This window comes from Alnus glutinosa, chromosome 8, assembly GCF_958979055.1.
Source record: "Alnus glutinosa chromosome 8, dhAlnGlut1.1, whole genome shotgun sequence".
NCBI lineage: Eukaryota > Viridiplantae > Streptophyta > Magnoliopsida > Fagales > Betulaceae > Alnus > Alnus glutinosa.
Window position 1 is genome coordinate 1,066,146 of NC_084893.1, and position 21,039 is coordinate 1,087,184.

Consider the following 21,039-nt stretch of genomic DNA (forward strand, 5'->3'; position numbering starts at 1 on the left):
TAGAATAATATCAACATAACCCAAAGTAGCTACTAACTGGATAGCAAGTAAGGCAGCAGACGCTTCACCCAAAAGAACATCAGAGCAGTAAAGGTGCTGGGTTGCTGCCAAGATAATAGAACCAAAAAAATCTGAAATGGTGGCAGCTGCAATAGAAAAAGATCCCCTAATAGTGACATCAAAATTCCCTTTAAAAGGTCCAAATAATGGAAGAAACCAAAGAGAAGGTGAAGACTTATTCTTTCAAGCCAGAATGTGCTTATCCAAGGTAAACAAAATCTGATGCAGAATCTTAGAAGGAGAAGGAATTACAGCATCATGAATCAACCTATTTCTAGAAAACCAAATAAGATCCATAGTAATTGAAGCAAATAACTAGAATCTTCTAGCATCATGAAACGAAATGGCCAATTTTTCACAAGGAAAAAGAATAGCCAATACCCAATCAGAAATAGGCCGGTTAGAAAAACTTACATAACAGTTAGGCCAAGGAGAGGAAACAGCTAAATCACATTCAAGAAAAATATGACTTAAAGTTTCTAAAGGACCTTTACAAAAAGGACACTGCCAAGCTCCATCAACAATAGAAACTACAAAACGCCCAATATTAGCCTGGGAAGGAAGAATATTCCAAGCAATCTTCCACAACAGATGCTTTAACCTAGCTTGAATCTTTAGATCCCAAAACTTATGCCATATTTCAACAGGAAAAGAAGATCTCCGACCCAAAGAAGAACAAGCAACAGAAAATGCTAATTTAACCGAGAAAATACCTGAAGAAGCAGGAGCCCAAAACCACTTATCAAAATTCCTTACAAAAGGTAAATCAATGCTAAGAATACACTCAACCGAGAAAGGGTCAAAGAGATCCTCCAACAGCAACTTATTCCAAATTCTAGTACTAGGAATAATAAGATCTGCAACACAAAATTCAAGAAGATCAGGCAAGTTCACATTAGGTCTAGGCCAAAAATCAGGCAATAAAGGAATCCAAGGAGAACTCCACACATCCACATGAGCACCATTAGAAATAGAGATGCATGCACCTTTCTTGACAACCTCTCTATTATTAAGCAAACCCTTCCAAAGCCAAGAGGAAGAGGGGGAAGGAGAAGCCTCCAAAAAAGTAACATTATTCTTAAGGTACTTGCATTTGAGAACAGCAACCCAAGGAGCAGGATCATTAATAGTAAGTTTCCAACCCAACCTTGCTAATAAAGAGTGATTGAGAAACTTTAAAGGACGAATCCCAAGACCACCCAAAGCTTTAGGTTGACAAATAGTATCCCAAGAGAGAAAAACTAGAGAATGCTTCTTATCTTGGGAAAAACCCCACCAGAATTTCCTCATAATAGCAGTAATTTCTGAGCAAAAAGACTTAGGAATTAAGAAAAGAGACATCAGATAAGTAGGAATCGCATTAGCCACAGATTTTAGCTAGGTAGTACGAGCAGCTTGTGATAAAAGCTTGGCTTTCCAGCTAGTAATCTTAGAGCAAATCCTATCTTTAATGTCCATAAAAGCATCTCTCTTATTATGAGACAAGAAAAGAGGAATACCAAGATATTTAGCCCTAACAGGAATAAGAGGGAGATTGAGAATCCCATTGATGGCAGTAACACTGCAGTTTCTACTGAAGAAAACAGCTGATTTAGACAAATTAATGCACTGGCCAGACCACTTAGAGTAAGTATAAAGACAATTGAGAACAGCAGTAGCATCTTGAACCTTAGCCTGGGTAAAAATCATAACATCATCTGCAAAAAGAAGATGAGAAATAGGAGGACTTAAGGGAGCCACCTTAATACCTTGAAGAAAACCCAAAGCCTCATTCCTCAAAATCAACCTAGATAGAATCTCAGAGCCTAAAATAAACAGAAAAGGAGACAGGGGATCTCCTTGTCTAATACCCCGAGTAGGCTTAAAATTAACATACGGAGATCCATCCAAAAGAATAGAGAAGGAAGAAGTAGTAATGCATTGACCAATCCAATTAATCCAAATGGGATGAAAACCCAACAAAGCTAGGATTTTAAGAAGAAATGACCACTCCATAGAATCAAAAGCCTTCTCCATATCCAACTTCAAAGCCATTAAACCTCCCCCACCTCTCTTATACTTCATAGTATGAAAAAGCTCATGCGCCATAATGGAATTGACTTGAATAGATCTACCTTTAAGAAAGGCAGACTGCATAGGGGAAACAATTTTTTGCAAAAGAGGCTTAAACCTATTAGATAAAATTTTGGAGATAATCTTATAATTGAAATTGATGAGACTAATAGGACGAAAATGGTTCACCCTAGAAGGATTCACTAACTTCGGAATCAGAGCAATATTGGTATGATTGAACTCCTTAAGCATAAACCCACCCCGGAAAAAAGATTGAACTGAAGACACAACACTAGATTTAACAATCTGCCAATAGGTTTTGTAAAACAAGTATGTCATACCATCTGGACTAGGACTTTTATTAAGGCCAAGTTCAGTGATGACAAGAAAAATTTCAACTTCTTCATGAATAGAACACAAGGCAACATTATCATCAACAGTAATAACATGACTCACCAAATCAGAAAGGAAATCATCTAATATTGGATTCGTAGAAGAGAATAAGGTACTAAAATGATCCACCAAATAAGAACCAATATATCTCTCCCTAAAATATTAGAACCATCAGAAGCTCTAAGACAAGAAATAGAGTTATACCTCCGACGTCATGCAACAAAGCACGAAAGAACTAGTGTTGAGATCAGAAGCATGGAATATATATTACCTTCATTTTTTTTTGGTCTTTCATTCTTTCTTTATGTTTTTTTTTTTCGTATTTTTGGAGATGCATCAATTTCCAGACGCCAACTATCTGATGCACAAAAAGGTTCAAAATAATATTACACATGAACTGAATTCTAGACATTGTAAGCTAAAAAATTCTAGATATTTTAATTCCCGTCAGAGGCAAATGACTAGATCAAATGTCTCAACGGTCAACATAAGGATACATGCAAGGCTTTCGACCTAAAATGGTTACGAAGCTTAATATAAGATAAGATAGGCTTGGTGGGCATTTAAATCATTTGATAGCCTCAGGAATCCGGACCCCATGCACCTCTCTTTGTATTAGAATAACGAAATTTTACCAGTCTTCTTTTTCAAACCCCATATATGTTGTTGGGCTATATATGTTTTGGTTGATTAACTAAGTTATTTTAATTGAAGAATTAAGGAAACAAGTGGAAAAGTCTGCAAGAGTTTGATTAAATATAATCTGAAGCCCACCAGCCACCTCCTTCAATTCTCCTTCACGGCGGCTTCATTTACATCACAAAAAAGCATCGATCACGCCAGTTCAGCCCCATTTTTTTACTTTTTCTTTTTTTAACAGGAAAAAATTCATAAGCAACTTAAGGAACGCCTTAAGTGCCAAGTCAAGCAGTCACTTTCCAATGATCCAAATAGTATCAGAATTCGTACGTAAATGCCAATATTTTTCAATCTCGTCGCAAGACGCACGCAGAGAAAGCACAAGAAACGGGAACAGTTTTTTTTTTTTTTTTTTTATAATCAAAACTTACAGTTATTTTATTATAAGAAAATTAAACGTTATCCCTTCAAACTACTATTTTATTGTCAATATTTCTCTCAAATTACCAATTGTGTTAATGTCTTCCTAAACTATCAAAAAAAATATTAATGTCCTACCTAATGACAAAAATACCTTTCAATAAATTATTAAAAAAACAAAAAAAATAAAAAATAAAAACAGGTTTTTCATTTTTTTTTAAATAATTTTCATTATTATTTTTTTTAAAAAAAATCCTTTTTTTTTTTCGTTTAAAATTTCCTGTAGTTTTATTTTTTATTTTATTTTATTTTTCGAATTTATAAGGACATTTGTGTCTTATTAAAAAAAGTTATGGTCATTTTTATCTTTTTATTAGTCTTAAGGAAGATATTAACATTTTTTAGTAGTTTTGAGGGGACATTGACACAATTGATAGTTTGATGGAAGAACATTGACAATTGAATGGCAGTTTGAGGGTGAATATGTGTACTTTTCCCTTTTATTATATTTTGCTAGAAAATCGAATTGGGCCCACACTATGCGATTAGCATTAAGGAACACGCAATAGTTCTTTTTATCAAAATACTACACGCTATAAGCGATTCTGATTAGCGGTTATTGTCTCTAACAGCCAATCGCAACCATCTTAGGCCGTTATTAACTTTTCATAACCACAACCGCTGCGTCTTAGGTGATTAGCAGATTTAAAATAATAACTGGTTAGCGGTTATTGAAACTCATAATCACTTTTTAGAAATAGGCCTTTTGAGCCTTCCTTAAGCCTTTTTTAAGGCCAATTTTAGATGATTTTGAGACTTTTTAAATATTTAGAAGGCTTTAAAATGTTACAAAGCTCAATATTATTATTATTATTATTTTATGAATAAAAATCAATTTTGTTTAACTCAAAACAAATATCTTACATCAAAGGCACTAAAACAACGTCGTTTTGTATATATAAGGGTAAGCAGTACGTAGATTTACCTACGTACCCTTAAAACCATTAACCACCCGCCTTAAATGTTTAGCGATTTTTTTTAACCGCCTACAAAAATAATTATACAATTAACGATTTTTAATGGTTAGGTTTTATTAAGCAATAAAAAACTGACCGCTTAATTATACACCGGTACCGGAGGCTATCAAAATCCTCATCGAAACCGTATAATTGTGTGCATTTTAAATTCCTTCAACTATTGATAAAATTTTGAACCACCCTCCACCGATAAACACGGACGTCAGCCTGCAGAATCCACCTACCTGTTTTGCAGAATATATCCGGATTGATCAATTATTTGAATATGAAAAGTGGAAAGACTAGTAGATACGATAACCTAATAGAAGCTCATCCTATGAGAGATCACCACCGACCCCAAGAATGTGTTGGTGGTAGTCTCTTTCTATTAATTAAATTGGACATTTCATCAAAGTGAACACGTTAGCGTGCACAATCTACGTGCATGTTAAGAGATGTATTATTTACATACATTTATTTTGTATATATATTGTACATATTATAAAATATGTATACAAAATATGTATATACAAATATCACTTTTCGGATGCTTAATAGTTTTTGGGGAACACGTCGGCGTGCACAATCCACGTGCATGTTTGATAGTAGACTAGTAGTTCAGTTTATTGTAAGTCATGAGAACCCTTAGTGGTAGAGTCAGAATTTTAGTTAAGAGAAGTCGATATTTGGTTTTTTTTTAATAAAAGAAAAATAAAATTTAACAAAAATTAATTAAATTTTTTAAAAATATAACTAACAAAATAAACAAATAATTCAATCAAATTTAATTATTGTTTAAAACATATAAATGTACTTTAACACGAGCTCGTTTTAGAGCTCAATAGAATTATTGCTGATCTCCATAATTTTAACTAACCACAATTATATATTTCATACAATTAAAATATGTAACAAAAACTAAATATATTCATAAGCAATTAATTTAAAAGAGCAATCTAAATATTGTTAGAATATATTATGAATATAATATTCTTAATTTATATTTCCTAGTCTAGGTCGATTTAGGTTTACTTGTATTGGTTGACTTATTCAACTATAATATGGACCTATGTATTATAAACAACTAAGTTATTGAGCATAATGTTGCCATTTAGGCTTTACCCTGTGAACGTAGATCATAAACTGAACCATGTAAATTTTCGCTATCTCTTTGCTTTCTCTTGCTTCCTCTATTATTTCGCTTTTATTCTATTTTAGATTTATACACAAATCTCAACATGGTATCAGAACCATATTTCCTTGACCTAAACAGTCCAATCACGCTTCCATGCGTCGTCAAGAATTTTTGCCTTTGAAACTCCACCCCTTGACCATGCGCCGCCATCCACAACCAAACCTACCTCTGTACGCAACACTCATCCTCATTTGCTTAGATCCAGCCCAAACAACGCTGCTCAACCGCTCAGATCCAGCCCATTGTCCATCCTCTATCGAGTCACCACTGCTCCAGTAGTGATAGCTCGGGACTAACCGGCTACACGTGGATTTTTTATTTATAAGTTTACCACTCGCAATAGTATATATCGATTGTACTATAGTAAGGGTGATCGAACCACAGAGATTATTGGTTGTTTTGCGTAATAGGATATGAAAAGGAGCGTATTTAACTTAACTTAAAAACAAAAATAAAAGTAAAGGGTTGTAGAATTGAAGCTACAACGACAAGGTGAAAGAAATGAAAGCGGGAAATGAAATTAACTTAAAAGAAAACTTAGGGTGTTGATCCTATCCAATCCTCAACCTATGCAATGCTTAAAGTCTATATGGATCTTCCTAACATGCTTGATATGAGCGCGTAATGGGCGTCAACCACTACGACGACCTCGACATGAAAATACTTTCGTTAAGACGTAATCATAAAGCACCTAGATTTACATTAATCAACTCCACGTAAAGATTAAACTATAATTGAAAAACATTTTACTCTACCGAAGGTGTGGAGTGACTAATGTGCCCTAGCTTACTACTCTATAACACATCCTAATAAGTGTACACAATACATGAAAACCCTATTTAGGCCACAATGATAAGATATCTAGTTTCACACCAAATCATTCCACATAAAGTTAAACTACAATTGAAAGACAATTAGACTACCAAAGGGGTGAAATGATTGGTGTTCCCTAGCATACCCTATAAGGTGACTCTAATGAGAAAACATACATCATGTCAAATAGCACCATTGAAAAAGACATCATTCTTATTTCCAAGAATGTTGGTTTCACTCAAGACTTCAAGAAAAACTCATAGACAAGTTAAACTCTTTTTCATGAATAAATTTGATTGGAATCTTGATACCAAAACCTTTTAGCATGGGTTTTGATATCCTCTAGTCCTTAACAATCATCAAACATCTAAAGAAAATCCTAAGAACATCAAGAACACTACATGATTTTAGATAGGACTTGGATCAAACCCTAAGGACTAATTTAGCTAGACATGAATTGAATCTAAGTTAAGCATGAATTTAAAGAAAAGCAGTAAAGAAACAAGAAAGAAATGATTTAAAAACAACTATATTAAACTAAGGAAATTCAGATTACAAAGAAAGGAAGAAAATGAAGAACAAGCTAAGCTAGAACTTGAAATTAAGGAAAGGAGACAAGCTCTCTGGAACTAAGCCCAGAAAACGTGCATTAAAGGAAACTAAAACATGAAGATTTAGAGTGATACACCTGAGCAAATTCGGATAAACCTCAAAAGATGCATGTTCTAACCTAAAACCCTAATCTCATATATATAGAGAATTGGATTTACAAAAGAACATCAAGAGCTAATCCTAGCCGCACAAACAGAGCTGGTCGGTGTCCATTTCTGTCCATTAAACTCAACTTTCAATTTGGATCGCACAAAGATTTGGAAATATCTTGACCTTCTGGAAGACGCGAAGTCGATCGATCTACTATATTTTCGATCGATCCACTTTTATTTCGATCGATCTACTTTCGATCGATCCACTTTTATTTCGATCGATCTACTTTCGATCGATCCACTTTTAAGTCGATCGATCAAATTGCCTTAACCAATTCTTCAGCTCCCAGGAACAATCTCGAACTCTGGAAATGACTAAAATACTCTTGATGTATTTTTCAGGTCTAATTCAAGTGTTTTGAATTAGATTTCAACTAAGACCTGAAAATAAGACATAAAACTAAACTACAACAAAATGTTATATATACAATACAAACTAGGCATAACAAATGTAAATTAAGGGGTCTTGAATAGAATAATTCAAGACTTATCATCCAGCCACTATCTTTGGCCAGATCTGGCCATTGCAGCCAGCCACTCCAAGATCAATCCCGACATGGCCACGCCAAGATTAATCCCCAACCCGATACCCAAGAGACCCATCGACCGCCCCCACCGGAAGCCACGAAGTCCACCTCCCTGTTAGCCTGCTACACCACCAACTGGTCCTTTGACGATTTGCCCAAAATCGTTCCACAACCAATCCTCCAATGATCTGTGCCGCCAATAAACCATACATGGGGCTAACTAATTTAGCCCAAGCCGTCCAATCCAGGCAGATCAGTCCACGGCCAGCGTACCATCCTTCGCCTGTCGCCATTCTCCGGCTTCCACGACCGTGCTTCTCAGCCACTGTTAGCCAGCCACTATGGGAGCCCCCCCTACTGCTACAGTTGTGACGTTTTATACTTAAATCCATCCATGCACCGACGGTCCGTCCACCGCAGATCCATCCACTACCAATCCATCCACCTTCGTTAAGCTACTGTCCCAGTCATGCACAACGTCTGATGCTCTCCCTTGAAGCCTCATCAGTCTGAGCTCATGATCCAATTCAGTTCTCGCTGCACTGGATCTGATCTCTCTTCATCAGCCCATCAGCTAAAAAAAAAAAAAAAATGAATCACATTATGCGCGCCCTGCTTGAGTTGGGTTTGGTGCGCCAACTTGACAAAAGCACAAGTGGGGCTCACTCATTTTTTTTTTCTTCTTGGCCTGTAGTCGACTCCTAGTTGGTTCTTGGCCCACAACGCCTACTGATAACCGCCCAACTGGGCTCATTTTTTGTTCTTCTTGGCTTGCAGACGGCCCCTAGTCAGTTCTTGGCCCACAGCGCCTACCGATAACTGCCCAATTGGGCTCATCTTTTGTTCTTCTTGGCCTACAGTCGGCCCTTAGTCGGTTATTGGCCCATGACGCTTACCAATAACCGCCCAATTGGGCTCATCCTTTTTTTTTTTTTTCTTTTTTTTTTTTTCTTTTTTTCTTTTTTTCCTTCTTGGCATGTAGTCGGCCTCTAGTCGGTTCTTGGCGCACATCACCTACCAATAACCGCCCAAGTGGGCTCATCATTTTTTTTTTGTTCATTTCTTGCAATTGGCCTTTTCAAAAAAAAAAAAAAAAAAAAAAAAAAGCTAGAAAAGAAGAAAAAAAATGGATCATTGCTTTTTCAGTTTTAGGCCCAAGTCAGCGTTCGTCAGTCTTCACCACTGGCTCTCACCTGCGGTCTGCCAGCCTCTTGTATCCTCTAGCAGCGTCTATCAGTCTTCACCACCAGCCTCTATTTTCTATTTTTAAACTCAAGCTTCAAGAATTTTTCACCTTGAGTTTGAGGAGGATATTAGAATATATTCAAAATATAATATTGTTGATTTATATTTCCTAGTCTAGGTCGATTTAGATTTACTTGCATAGATCGACTTAGTCATCTATAAATATGGACCTATGTATTGTAAACAATCAAGTTATTGAGCATAATGTTGCCATTTGGGCTTTACCCTGTGAACGTAGATCATAAACTGAACCATGTAAATTTTCGCTATCTCTTTGCTTTCTCTTGCTTCCTCTATTATTCCGCTTTTATTATATTTTAGATTTATACACAAATCTCAACAGATTTATGTCCCATTAGACAATGTTGTTATTTCATTAAGATTGAGGCTTTGCTCTTAAAGCAATACGAGCCTAAAAGGAACGTTGAGTTCCAGTAGAATTAGGAATTTAGTATTTTATTTCAAGTTAGTTTCTATCTTGTAATTTTCTATATAAACGTACCAAGTTTATTTATTAATAAAGGTAATTAAAGAAGTTAATTATCAACTTTATTAGTTGTTTTGGGAGGTTTAGGGTTCCTGAAACTACCCTAATTTATTTGTTACATGTTTGAGAAAGAAGGCATGTAACACTGAGCCTTTGGGTTAAGAACACAAATGGGTTAAGATCGTAACTTCAAACAAAACAAATTTAAACATGGGTTAAGAACACACCTTATTTATTGCACGGGAAACTTCTATCCCTTTCGAATCTCGTGGGTGACTTGATGCCATTTCGTCCGATTGTGACTTAGGTTGTCGAATTGTTGGGAAGACAAACAGTACAGCTGATATTGTCCACGGGAAGCTATATTGGCCTGATCTGCTTTAGATTTTGCGTTTGGTTTGGGGAGAAATGGTGTTACTGGAACTGGTTATGGTTTGAGCATTTTCGGGAATTTGGGGGAAATTTGGTGAGGAAGACGAAGATGGCCGTTTACACCAATTTACGTGGATTAAGTTCATATTATGTGGCATTCATTTAACCCGAACGATGTATGGCGTGGCATCTAGGACAAGTGTCGTCTTTAAAAGGAGGTTTAGTGGCATTGACATGGATTTCCGTCAATTTTTAGACGGAAGTTTGGACGAAACTATCATCTCTATTTTTCGTCATAACCAAGGTACCATCTGCGATACGAAATGAACCACATGCAAAGGGCAAAAAAATAAAGTCGTTAAACCACAGGAGGTGGAACGTATTTAATCCTTTATTTTTATCCTCTTAAAGTTAACGTAACTTTTAAAATTACAATTAAATTTATGATGTATTACTACTAGATTTTTATCTAATGGTAAATTTAAAAGTTACATCAACCTTAAAATGATAAAAAAAAAAAAAAAAAAAAAAAAAAAAAAAAATGCTATACATAACTCTATTATCACAATATATATGGAGGGGATGTATTATTTATACATTACATTACCCTACATCAACTCTACGCCAAGACACATTCGGTGTGAGACCCATGTATATGAGACCCACATATATGGGACCTACATGCATGTGTCACACACCCTATATGTCTTGGTGTAGAGTTGATGTAGCGTAATATAATGTAGAAAAATCATTTCCCTATAAAAAAAAAGGTACTTACAAACTCTTACAAACAAAAGTTTACAAACTGACGTGGAGAACATGTGGCTTTTTTCAATTAAAAAACACAAACACGTGTAAATTCCCCCCTTTGTCTCTTAGTGAGGTACCTAAACTCATAGCCAGTGAACCCAAGAGAAATGCTACATGTACTTAGAAACTCTTACAAATGAAAGTTTACAAACTGACACAGCATCCATGTGGCATTTTATTAATTGAAAAACTTATTTAAACCTCCATTTGTAAACTGATGTCATTTTTCTTTTTTTAATAATAATAATAAATAAATAAAACTTCTTCGTCAGATCCCACCGATCCTTCTTCGTCATCTTTCTTTGGCATCCCATCGAGCCTCCAGACCCTCCTTCGCCAGATCCACTACCCTCCGTCGTGAATCTAGCTGATCAGAACAGGTCGGCGATGGCCCGTCATCTCTTCCACGTGTCCCAGCCTCATAGAACTCGCTCGTTCGTGGACCTCTGCCCCTAGATCTTTGAGACTCCGGCATGAAACCGGCAATGGTCGCCAGCTGTGGGTGGGTGTACACTACTACGTCGACATAGATCCGGCCACAGAGATCCAGCAACAAAGAGCCAGATCTCTCTTTGTTCGGAAACCCTTGCAAATTGGCATGGGTTTCCGGTCAGACCCAAACCCACGCTGGTGTGCATGGGTTTCCAACCAAATCTCTCTTTTTCGTGGCCGGATCTCTCTTTCTCGTGGTCAGATCTATCTGTCTCTGTCGCCGGACGAATCTCTCTTTCTCTGTCGGGAGCTCGCCGGTGGTCGGGGTCTAGTCACCGAGACGATGTGGCTGGAGGACCAGCCGAGGTGAAGTGCTCAGTGAGAAGCCGAAGAAGGAGGCACAAACTGACATGGCTTATCAGATTCCTATAAGTTTTAAATGAGTTTTTCAATTTAGGATTCCAATGAGTTTTTCAATTAATAAAATGCCACATGGACGCCATGTCAGTTTGTAAATCTTTTTTGTAAGAGTTTGTAAGTACCTGTAGCATTTCTCTATATGGAATACCTGGTTACCTAGCTAGGTGTCGGTGGTGGCCCTCTTGGTCTTGGGCCTAGGAAACAATAAAGCCCACACCCTTTGCTACCATTTGCTAATCCAAGCCTTTTTCAGGTCTCAAGAGGCCCGAAGCCACACTGCAATTTTTCATGTAATTAAAGGACAAAGAAACCTGTTATTCTAATTCAACCAGCAGACTCAATGCGCGGCAGTAGGCAGATAGATACAAACAACGGCAGTAGCCAGTAGGCTTATAACGAAGGCTCTGTTTGGTACTTGTCATGAAATAACATGTCACTTCCCTTCGAATAAGCGTACCTCATCTCTTTCTTGGCCCATGGTTTCCATTTTACTGGGAATTACTCCCACATGCAGTAGTTAGAGAATATAGGAGTTTGTATGAATTGATTGTTACATTGAGATGAACATTTCAATATATACAGATATGTAGACGTGAGAAGAAAGGAAAATTAACGTTGATTACAATGAATAAAATCAGAATTGTTTATATTGGAAACGATTTGCATAGCTGGGATTATACGGTTGCCTTGTGAGGGATCTGCTCTGTTGTGCTTTCCTTCTAGGACTTGAGGTGCTGTGTGGATTGCCTTGTATAGCTGAGGCTTTTCTTTCCTTGTATGCATGCAGCGTGATTGGCTGCATGAGCTGGAGCTAGACTCTCACGATCATCTGCAGCATGATTTGCTGCATGATCCTCTGGGCAGTTCTCCTTGATTGAGGAGGGGGAGAGCATATCCTTAACATCCACCCTCAAGTTGATGGGGAGAGAATCAACCATCAACTTGCCATGAAGAAGGAGGAACCGGGCTTTGAATAGCCCTTCGGTGAAGATATCCGAAGGTTGGGACTGAGTAGAGATGTAGCGAGCAAAGAGATCTTTGTTGAAGATCTTCTCGTGAATGAAGTGGTAATCAACCTCGATGTGTTTCGTGCGGGCATGAAACACCCGCACGAAACACAGGATTAGAGGAGAGGGAGAGAGCTCCAAGGTTATCAACCCAAATGCTGGGAGTCTGCAGATTCCGGCGACGACAGTCGGACGTTGACGGCTGTGGCCGGAGAAGCTGGCCGGATTTCGGCGGCTGCGGCCGAACGTTGCCGGATTCCAGCACATATCCAAATTCCGGTGACTGTTTCCAGAATCCGGCCAGTGCCGTTGGATTCTGGCAATAGGATACCAAAATTCAGGGACCTTAGGCGATATATTCGAGCTACTAACAAACTCTAATGCCCCGCGGTAGTGGTAGCGAATTCTCACAAACGTGCGTGCAAAAATAAAGAGTTTAAATCTAGAAAACGATTTACGGTTTTCAAAACCGTAAATTGTTTCCAAAAATTTAAAGAGGCTTTTACAATTAAATTGAAAATGATTTTCGTTGACCATCATTTTTGGTTGTACCAAACACTAAAATATACATAAAATATTTTTAAAAAAATATTTTATACCCAAACAAACCGAGCATTAGACTTGGCGCATATCTGGCTTCCAAATCCAAAATGTTTGTCAAAACTTGGTTAACTAGTGGGTGCATGTAATGTCCAGGATATTAATTAGCATTTTAAGAGTAAAATTTAGAGGATAAACGACTATGATTAATTAGATGTCTAGAAAATGCAAGAGAACGCGTAGAAAACACTTAGAAATCCAAGAAGTGCACTATGGTTTGGCATCCAGACACTTGCTTAGCCCGTTCGGACGGCCTTGGTAGAAAGTTGCGACTTCTCGTGCGTGCGTCCAGACGTTCACTTATCCTGTTTGGATGGCTCTAGACTTAAATTCGGGACAAAGCCTCTTTTTGGCTCATTTCTCCAGATCTCTCTCCACTCTCTCATGATTTCCTCTTAGTTTTTCACACAAAAACGCTGATCTACGGAGATCTAGCCGTTCAATCTCAAATCCAACTTCGAAAACGTGATTTACGAAGCCCGATTTACGTTTCTACCGATCATTTTAAGGTAAATCACTAAACTTGTATTTTTGAGATTTTTGGTTAAATCGTGAGAATTATGAGTTTAATCTACTCTTTTATTTAGGTGTTGTACTACTTGTTGCTTGCTTGTGGTTCCCTAAACTTCGGGTATTATTTGGGTAAGTTCTGCAAACCCTAGATTATGGATATTTAGTTTAATTGATATTTATGAGTTTAACCCTAAGATTTTCTTATGGGTTAATGTTATTTTAAATACGTTAGTGTTTATGTTAGTGGGTTAATATTTATTGTGATTAGGTTAGTGAATATGATTTGGGAGTTTTTTTTTTTTTGAACGAAAGCATCTGCTATCATTGATACTGGAACAGCCTGAAGGCATACAATTTAAGAAATGAGGACATACCCCCACACTCTAAGCCAAGAAGGATTTGGCTTAAAAACAGCTGGTTAGGCAAAGACACAAATCTCACTAGAATTACATTTAAGCTCTCCTTACAAAAAAATTCCAATAAAACTTGTGTCATACATAGACAAACTGTACATAGCAACAAAGGAATGCACAAACACATCTAACAGCAAGTTCAAACCGAGCCGGCAGCAGAGGACTCTGTCTTCGTCGTAGCCCTCGTCGCCACCCCTGCACAGCCAGAAAAGACGGAGCGTGGCCATCACGCCGGTCCAAACAGAAAAGAACCAAGGCGCGTGATGGACACGCGCCGGTCACCGTTGACCCGAACGGCCGATGCAGGGGTCGGTAAGACCAGAGGACGACAATGAACACGTCTGAGGGGCGCGTGTCTCACCGAAACCGATGAAAGAGCGTAGATTTGGCATCATAAAAATTAGGGAAAAGATGAAAATCCGACCAGCTCTTCGCCGGCGACACGAACCAGAGCAGCGTCACTCCACTGGACGTCTCGAAGAAAAGCTTCCTGTCAGAAAACGAAAAGAAAACCAAGAAAAAACCAACACAAAACACCAAAGCCCACAGAGGACTAAGAGAAGAGCAGCCCCACCGGATCTTCCAGGAGGAAACAACAGCACCACAACCCTAAAGGTTGGGAGAAAACCTAACCTCCACTGGTACATACCATGGAGGGACAAAAAACTCCATAGCCCTAAGAGGGCTAGGAGGTACCACCACCTCCCTCTCCCAGCGAAACCAACAACAAAGAAGTAACTCTCTCTCTAGAAATGGTTCGGATTTGGGAGTTATTGATATTGTGGTTAGATAGCATTATTATGTTATGGGGTAGTGGAAATATGGGAAGTGTTTAATATTAGGGGTATATGTTAGAATGTTGTTTTGGTGCCTAATCTTAAACAAATGTTTTGGATTACTAGTGTTGTGGTTAAATTAGTAAATAAGGTTTATGGGTGTGTGTTTGGAACCCTTAAAATATTATGGATTTTCCAATGGTTTAGTCTTGAGCTATTCTACTCACTGAATTTGTAAAATACATTGTGAGCACAAACCCTCCGTAACTTTCATGTTTTTGGTTGGATTACCCACCACAACCACACATGACATAGCTGAGAGAAGTGATTGGCAGCAATGGCAGGGGACAGATTACCGTCCCCTGCCCGCCCCTTTTTTCATTAAAATTGACTTTTTTTTTTTTTTTTTTTATAAAAAACAACTTCTGATGTGACATCATAAGTTACTTTTTTATAAAAAAATAAAAAATAAAAAATTATTTTTTTATTAAAAAAGCCAACTGGGAGACGGTAAAAACCGTCCCCATAATATCATTTCCCCATAGCTGATCAGATATGCTTAGACTAATTAGGGATGTGGCTTTATTATTAGGATATATTTTATTGTTTTGTCAAAGGACACCTAATGCAGTAGAAGGTGGCGGCCTATTAGGACATGCACCTACTTTCATGGTGGACTCTAACATGAAGCCTCTGTTGATAACAGATGGAGCCCAAGCCTATATTTAGCCATGCCTCATTGTTCTACTTTGGACAGAAATTAGCTACGAACTGATTTGTAGCTAATTATTATAAATCAGTCTAATAAAGTGACATATTTTTAAATTTTTAAATCTAGGTGTTATACTTGATGAGCCTGCACAAGATCAGAAAATTGTGGATTGATTTTGAAAAGCCACGCCTTTTGGATTAATTGATCAGATCGATCGAAGATGCATATATAGAATTCGGTGGTCATTGAGGAAAGATGATTGTTAGAAAAGGATAACCCACATCTCTTAGTGGCGATAGGCTTTCTTTCTTTTCCTCAAACACACTTCGATGATCACCGTCTTTAGATAAATTGCTTCAACTACTTTCTGCATATCGAATTAGAGAGAAAAAGAAGGGGGAACGTTAACACACGCAAGACACATTTACAAGAAGATCTTAGAAATCAAATGTTTGAAGACACAGAATGTTTGCCACTGCAACCAATTAGTATAAACAACTAATATTTGAGTGCTACAAATTGTCGGTCTCTTTCACGAATTGCAGTTGCCACAGAGTTCGACATGTCCATATTAATCCTCCAATCCCAGTCCTGCACTATCAATCTATTTGGATCAACCTCAAAATAGACACAACCATATCCAATCCAATGCAACCCACACAGACATTGAAGATCACGTGGACATAAAAACAACATTGTTCGTCGTGGCGACTTATATTAACCACAAGGGTAAAAAACAACAACTATCCAATACGCAGAAGAATATATATATATCCCACCACTGTCTTCTATCTTAGCCTTTTCTTTTTATTTTTCTCCAAATCGATCCAATCAATATGCATATGAATATCCTCTTAATATCAAATGAACTAGATCGAAAAATAGTTGGCCGGAAACCAAAATTTTCTTCCCAAATCAATGAATATAATAATAACCACGAACATGAAATTTAATGTGAAAAATGCAATGCCGTGTATATATATATATATAAGAAGAAAGCATAAAAATTCATAAAATTGAGCATCTTCAACTACAATTATTTCACAGCAACCACCAAATAGGTGAAAAAGAAAAATTGAGCATCTTAAAACTCTTCTCTCTCTCTCTCTCAATGGCAATCTTTAATGGTAAAGTCGCCATGATTCACATGTTTCTTACATTTTCTCATTATTTCTTAGGTACGCTTTTGTTTTTATTTTGTGGTTCAGTTTTTGTTTTTAAGATTTAGCTTAGGTACTGAAAAAAAAAAAAATACAACACATCTTTTGTAGTTTTGTCAATGATTCAAATTCAATTGAAGTTTTTAATGAGTAAAAACGAAAGAAAGAGTAAAATTAAATTTGGACCGTTGCAAAGACCGTAATTTTTTTTTTTTTTTACACCACTTAAGTTAGATCCAAAACAACAAACCAACCATTTTCCAAAAAAAAACAACAAACCAACCACGCACGCCAGGCCAGTGCAAAAAAACAGTGACTGATCGACCAAAGTCTCCCAAGGGAGATTTTATATGAAGCCACATTCACATAAGATTGTGATGGTGAGTAACATGAAATCAGCCAGTGAAAATGTGCACGCTAACCGCCAATATGAAGATCGATAGTGAAGATGACGAAGAAAAGGAGGGTGTGGACGAGTATGGCCTTCCCATTGGTGGTGACGCTGCCAAATTCGATGTGGCGGCTGTTCCCGGGTAATTGGAATAGGAGGCCAGGGGAGAGCGGAGAGGAGTATGAATAGCAGTAACCCAAGTAAAACGGGCGCCCAGTCAACCATTGCTGCTTTGGATTTGGCAGCCTTCGATTGAACTTTCACAGCCAACATTAATGGTTTGGAATTTTATAGGACATTGGTGAAAGAAAATGTAGATTCTTCGGCACTCTTTTATATATTTAAGAGATACCTTCGTAAAGGATATCGAATTATACGCCGTTTTAAGATAAAAGTACTGAATTAGAAAACATCTCAAACTGGGGTATCCACATTTCCAAACATCTTACTTAAGGGTACTCCGTTAGGATTTGCTGTTAAATCCTGCTAAAATTCTCAAAATACCCATACGTTTTTTCAAAGATTCAGGCATTGGTACTTTTGCAAATTCCATTAAATTCTGACCAACACCTAAATTCTAGCATTTTTTTTCTCTTTTTTATTTTCCTACAAAAAAAAAATATGGGTATTTTGAATACTCCGTTAGGATTTAACAAGTCCTAACGAAGTACCCTTAGATGAAACGTTTGAAAACGTGGATATCCTAATTTGAAACTTTTTTAGCTCAGTACTCTTATCTCAAAACAACATATAATTTAATACCATTTTATATCTCTATGTTTAAAAGAAAACTGTGTTTGTATTTTGAATAATATATGTCATAATGAATATAGTTGGACGATTGAAAACAAAGGGGTCACTTTAAAAATTTATTCTTTTCGTTCAAGAAATGTACGTATTATATATCACAGCAGGCATCTAAAGATTTGATTGATATGAGCATCTCTCCCTTTATGCGTTTAATGCCTCTTTCTTTCTACTAAAGAAATGCATCACAACGAGACCCAATCGTTGGGTTTTACATCTCATCCTTTACGAGGAATGATTCCATGGAATCGATACATAATTATTTGGCAATCTCCCTTGTGAGAGCTTTGCTTACTTGATCGCTCTGGCTAAACTTCTTTCTTATCAATAATGCTCGTGAGATAGTCTGGGATGCTGGCCGGGCAGCCTGGGCTCATCACTTGGCCGGGCACCTCGGCACTAGGGTATTTTCTTTCGTTCTCTATCCTAATTTTGTACAAAAATTTGAATATACTAAATCTTCGCATACCCCAGATTTGGTGATTGGATTATAACTTGATCTAGCCTCACACTCGATGGCAAAACTCTTTGGGCAACTTGGACATCCATATGTTAATTAATGGAGAGGAGCACAAGAATGGGAATAAAATTTTGGCTGGTTCATATAGTTTTGACTTTTGAGTCTCAAGATTAAGCTTCCTGTGAGTTTGATGGCTGTTTGATAGGCACTGTTGCATGCTCTAAACGTTGGCGTCCAGAAATCCTTGTGTTTAGTAGGATATGAGTCTCATATGACATTTTAGCTGCAACCGTTAAGGAATTATAGCTTGATCGAGCTGATAGTTTTTTACAAAATTTAGGATTTTCACACGAATTTAATATTAAATTAATAGATTAGGGTTGATGACTCTTATTTGTTAAATTAAGTGGTCCGGATTAGGGTTGACCTATAATCTTAATACATGTCTTGACACAATCCGAATTCGACATATGATATTTATGGTTAACAATTTTTTACAAGATTTGCGAACTTGACACGAACTCAATACAAAATTAGAGAATTATGGTTAAGGGGTCTAATTTGTTTAATTCAACACGCGAACACAAATCATGAGCCTTAATTATAACTATTAACTGAAAATGCAATCCGTAATAAATAATTTAGAAAGGCGGGAAAAAAAAGGGAAGATAATATCTTGATTCTCAAAAAGAGGGTGGTGAATGTTTTTATTTTTTATTTTTAGATACATGAAACAAAATTATAACAAGAAATAAATTACATTACAAGGGCTAAGCAACCCAAAAGTTAAACTAAGAATAAAAGTACGCGGGGGCAATACTTTCGAAGATGCGGGCCGATTAGTTTGTGGTACGGATGCTAAAAAGTCGGAGTCACCAGTAAAAATGATTTGAGATGTATAGAGGATCACAAGGATCCAAACTCCAAAACAGGAATAAACAATGAGAAGTAAATACAGAAAAGTCTAAAAACAAACACGTAAACAAAAAGCATAGATAACATATAAACAGAAGCAATAGAAGAAGGTGGAGTGGGAACCGGTATTGAAGGCGAGTGAGAACCACGCGCCACCGAGTGGTGAATGTTAGCTTCAGATCAGTTGACAAGAGAGCAGTGCAGAGGCAACAAGAATGGCTAGAAAAGCTTCTTTTCTCCTTCATGGAAACGAGTTGGTCAAGGCTGCAGTGGCGCGCGCTCAGGTCTTCCGATCCATGGTCGGTGGCTCTCACGTAGGTGGTGACTCAAAGTGGACCCTGGACTTGTGATGCCCTAACACGTGTACAAACTCAGAGGCATTGACTTTGCATTTCATTTTTCAGCGCGTTTTCCTTGAAACCTTTGCTAAGCATTACAAGCCTACAAGGACGGTCTATAATCCGGCAATTATATATATGAATATCAGAAAGTCTTGCCTTTTAAACAACCTTTCTTCGATTCCATTTAAAATGACAGGATAGTCCCCAGCTCCCCATAATATCTTAGTCAGTTTTTAACCGTTCATATCATGTCAGAAGTTTTTTATTAAATTATAAAATACAGTCGTCATATTTGATTTACTCAACAAAACTTAATAAATAGTGAAGTTTGATAATTAATTTACTTATTGCTAGAAAAAAACCTAACAAACCCAACCTAGATTAAACTCTGCCTTGCCTAAGTCTTGCTCTTTGATGAAACCAAAAGAAAAAATATAAAAAGAGGGCCTTGATAGTTAATCGAGTCTATTTGTTTGTAGGGATGACAAGTTGTATTTACGTATTGGGTTTAGATTATGTCGAGATATGAACATAACATTATACAAATTAATCACAATTCAACTCATTTAATTAAACAGATCAAATTCTTTAACCATAATTTATTAATTTCATATTGAGTTCGCGTCAAAGATTACCAACTCTACTTGTATATTCGAGCAAATGCTCAAACTTTAAGATAGATGACTCATTTATTCAAACAGATAAACTCTAGGGTTATATAATTCATTGGTACCTGAGTTTGAAACGTTTTTAAATTTAGTACTTGAATTTTTATTTGTATTATAGGTAGTACATGAGTTAAAGATAAAAACCAATTTAGTACCTCTGTTAGATTTTTCATCTAAATTTTAACGGCTCGTCACGTGCCAAACCACCCTTATGAGCCAAAACTCATCAAATTTTTTTTTCCTGCCATGGGGTGAGGGGTGGTTCAGCCACTCAGATCGGCCAAAGGGGTGGCTCAGCCACCCATCTTCTTCTTCTTCTTTTTTCTTTTTTTTTTTTCAAATTTTATTATTTTTTAAAGATTTTTATTTTATTTTATTTTATATATTATCACGTGTGCTGAGGTTGACATGAGGTGAACCGTTAAAATTTGGATGGAAAATCTAACAGAGGTACTAAATGAATTTTTACCCCTAACTCAAGTACCACCTATAATACAAATGAAAATTCAAGTATTAAATTTAAAAACGCTTAAAATTCATGTACCAATGAAGTATTTAACGTTAAACTCTATCAAAAACCTCGTTAGCTCGAATTTACTACAATTTTCAATTTTTCGGTTTGAGAAGTAAT

At 36.9% G+C, this 21,039-nt stretch overlaps 1 protein-coding gene across 1 annotated transcript; it reads right to left on the minus strand.

Moving 5' to 3' along the window:
- Positions 1 to 375: 375 nt before the first annotated feature.
- On the minus strand, positions 376 to 8,172 carry LOC133875067 (uncharacterized). Its single transcript, XM_062313065.1, has 3 exons — positions 7,943 to 8,172; positions 1,449 to 2,659; positions 376 to 1,364 (listed from the first exon to the last, which is right to left on the minus strand). The coding sequence occupies exons 1-3, from the start codon at positions 8,170 to 8,172 to the stop codon at positions 376 to 378; spliced, it is 2,430 nt and encodes an 809-aa protein (XP_062169049.1).
- Positions 8,173 to 21,039: the final 12,867 nt, after the last annotated feature.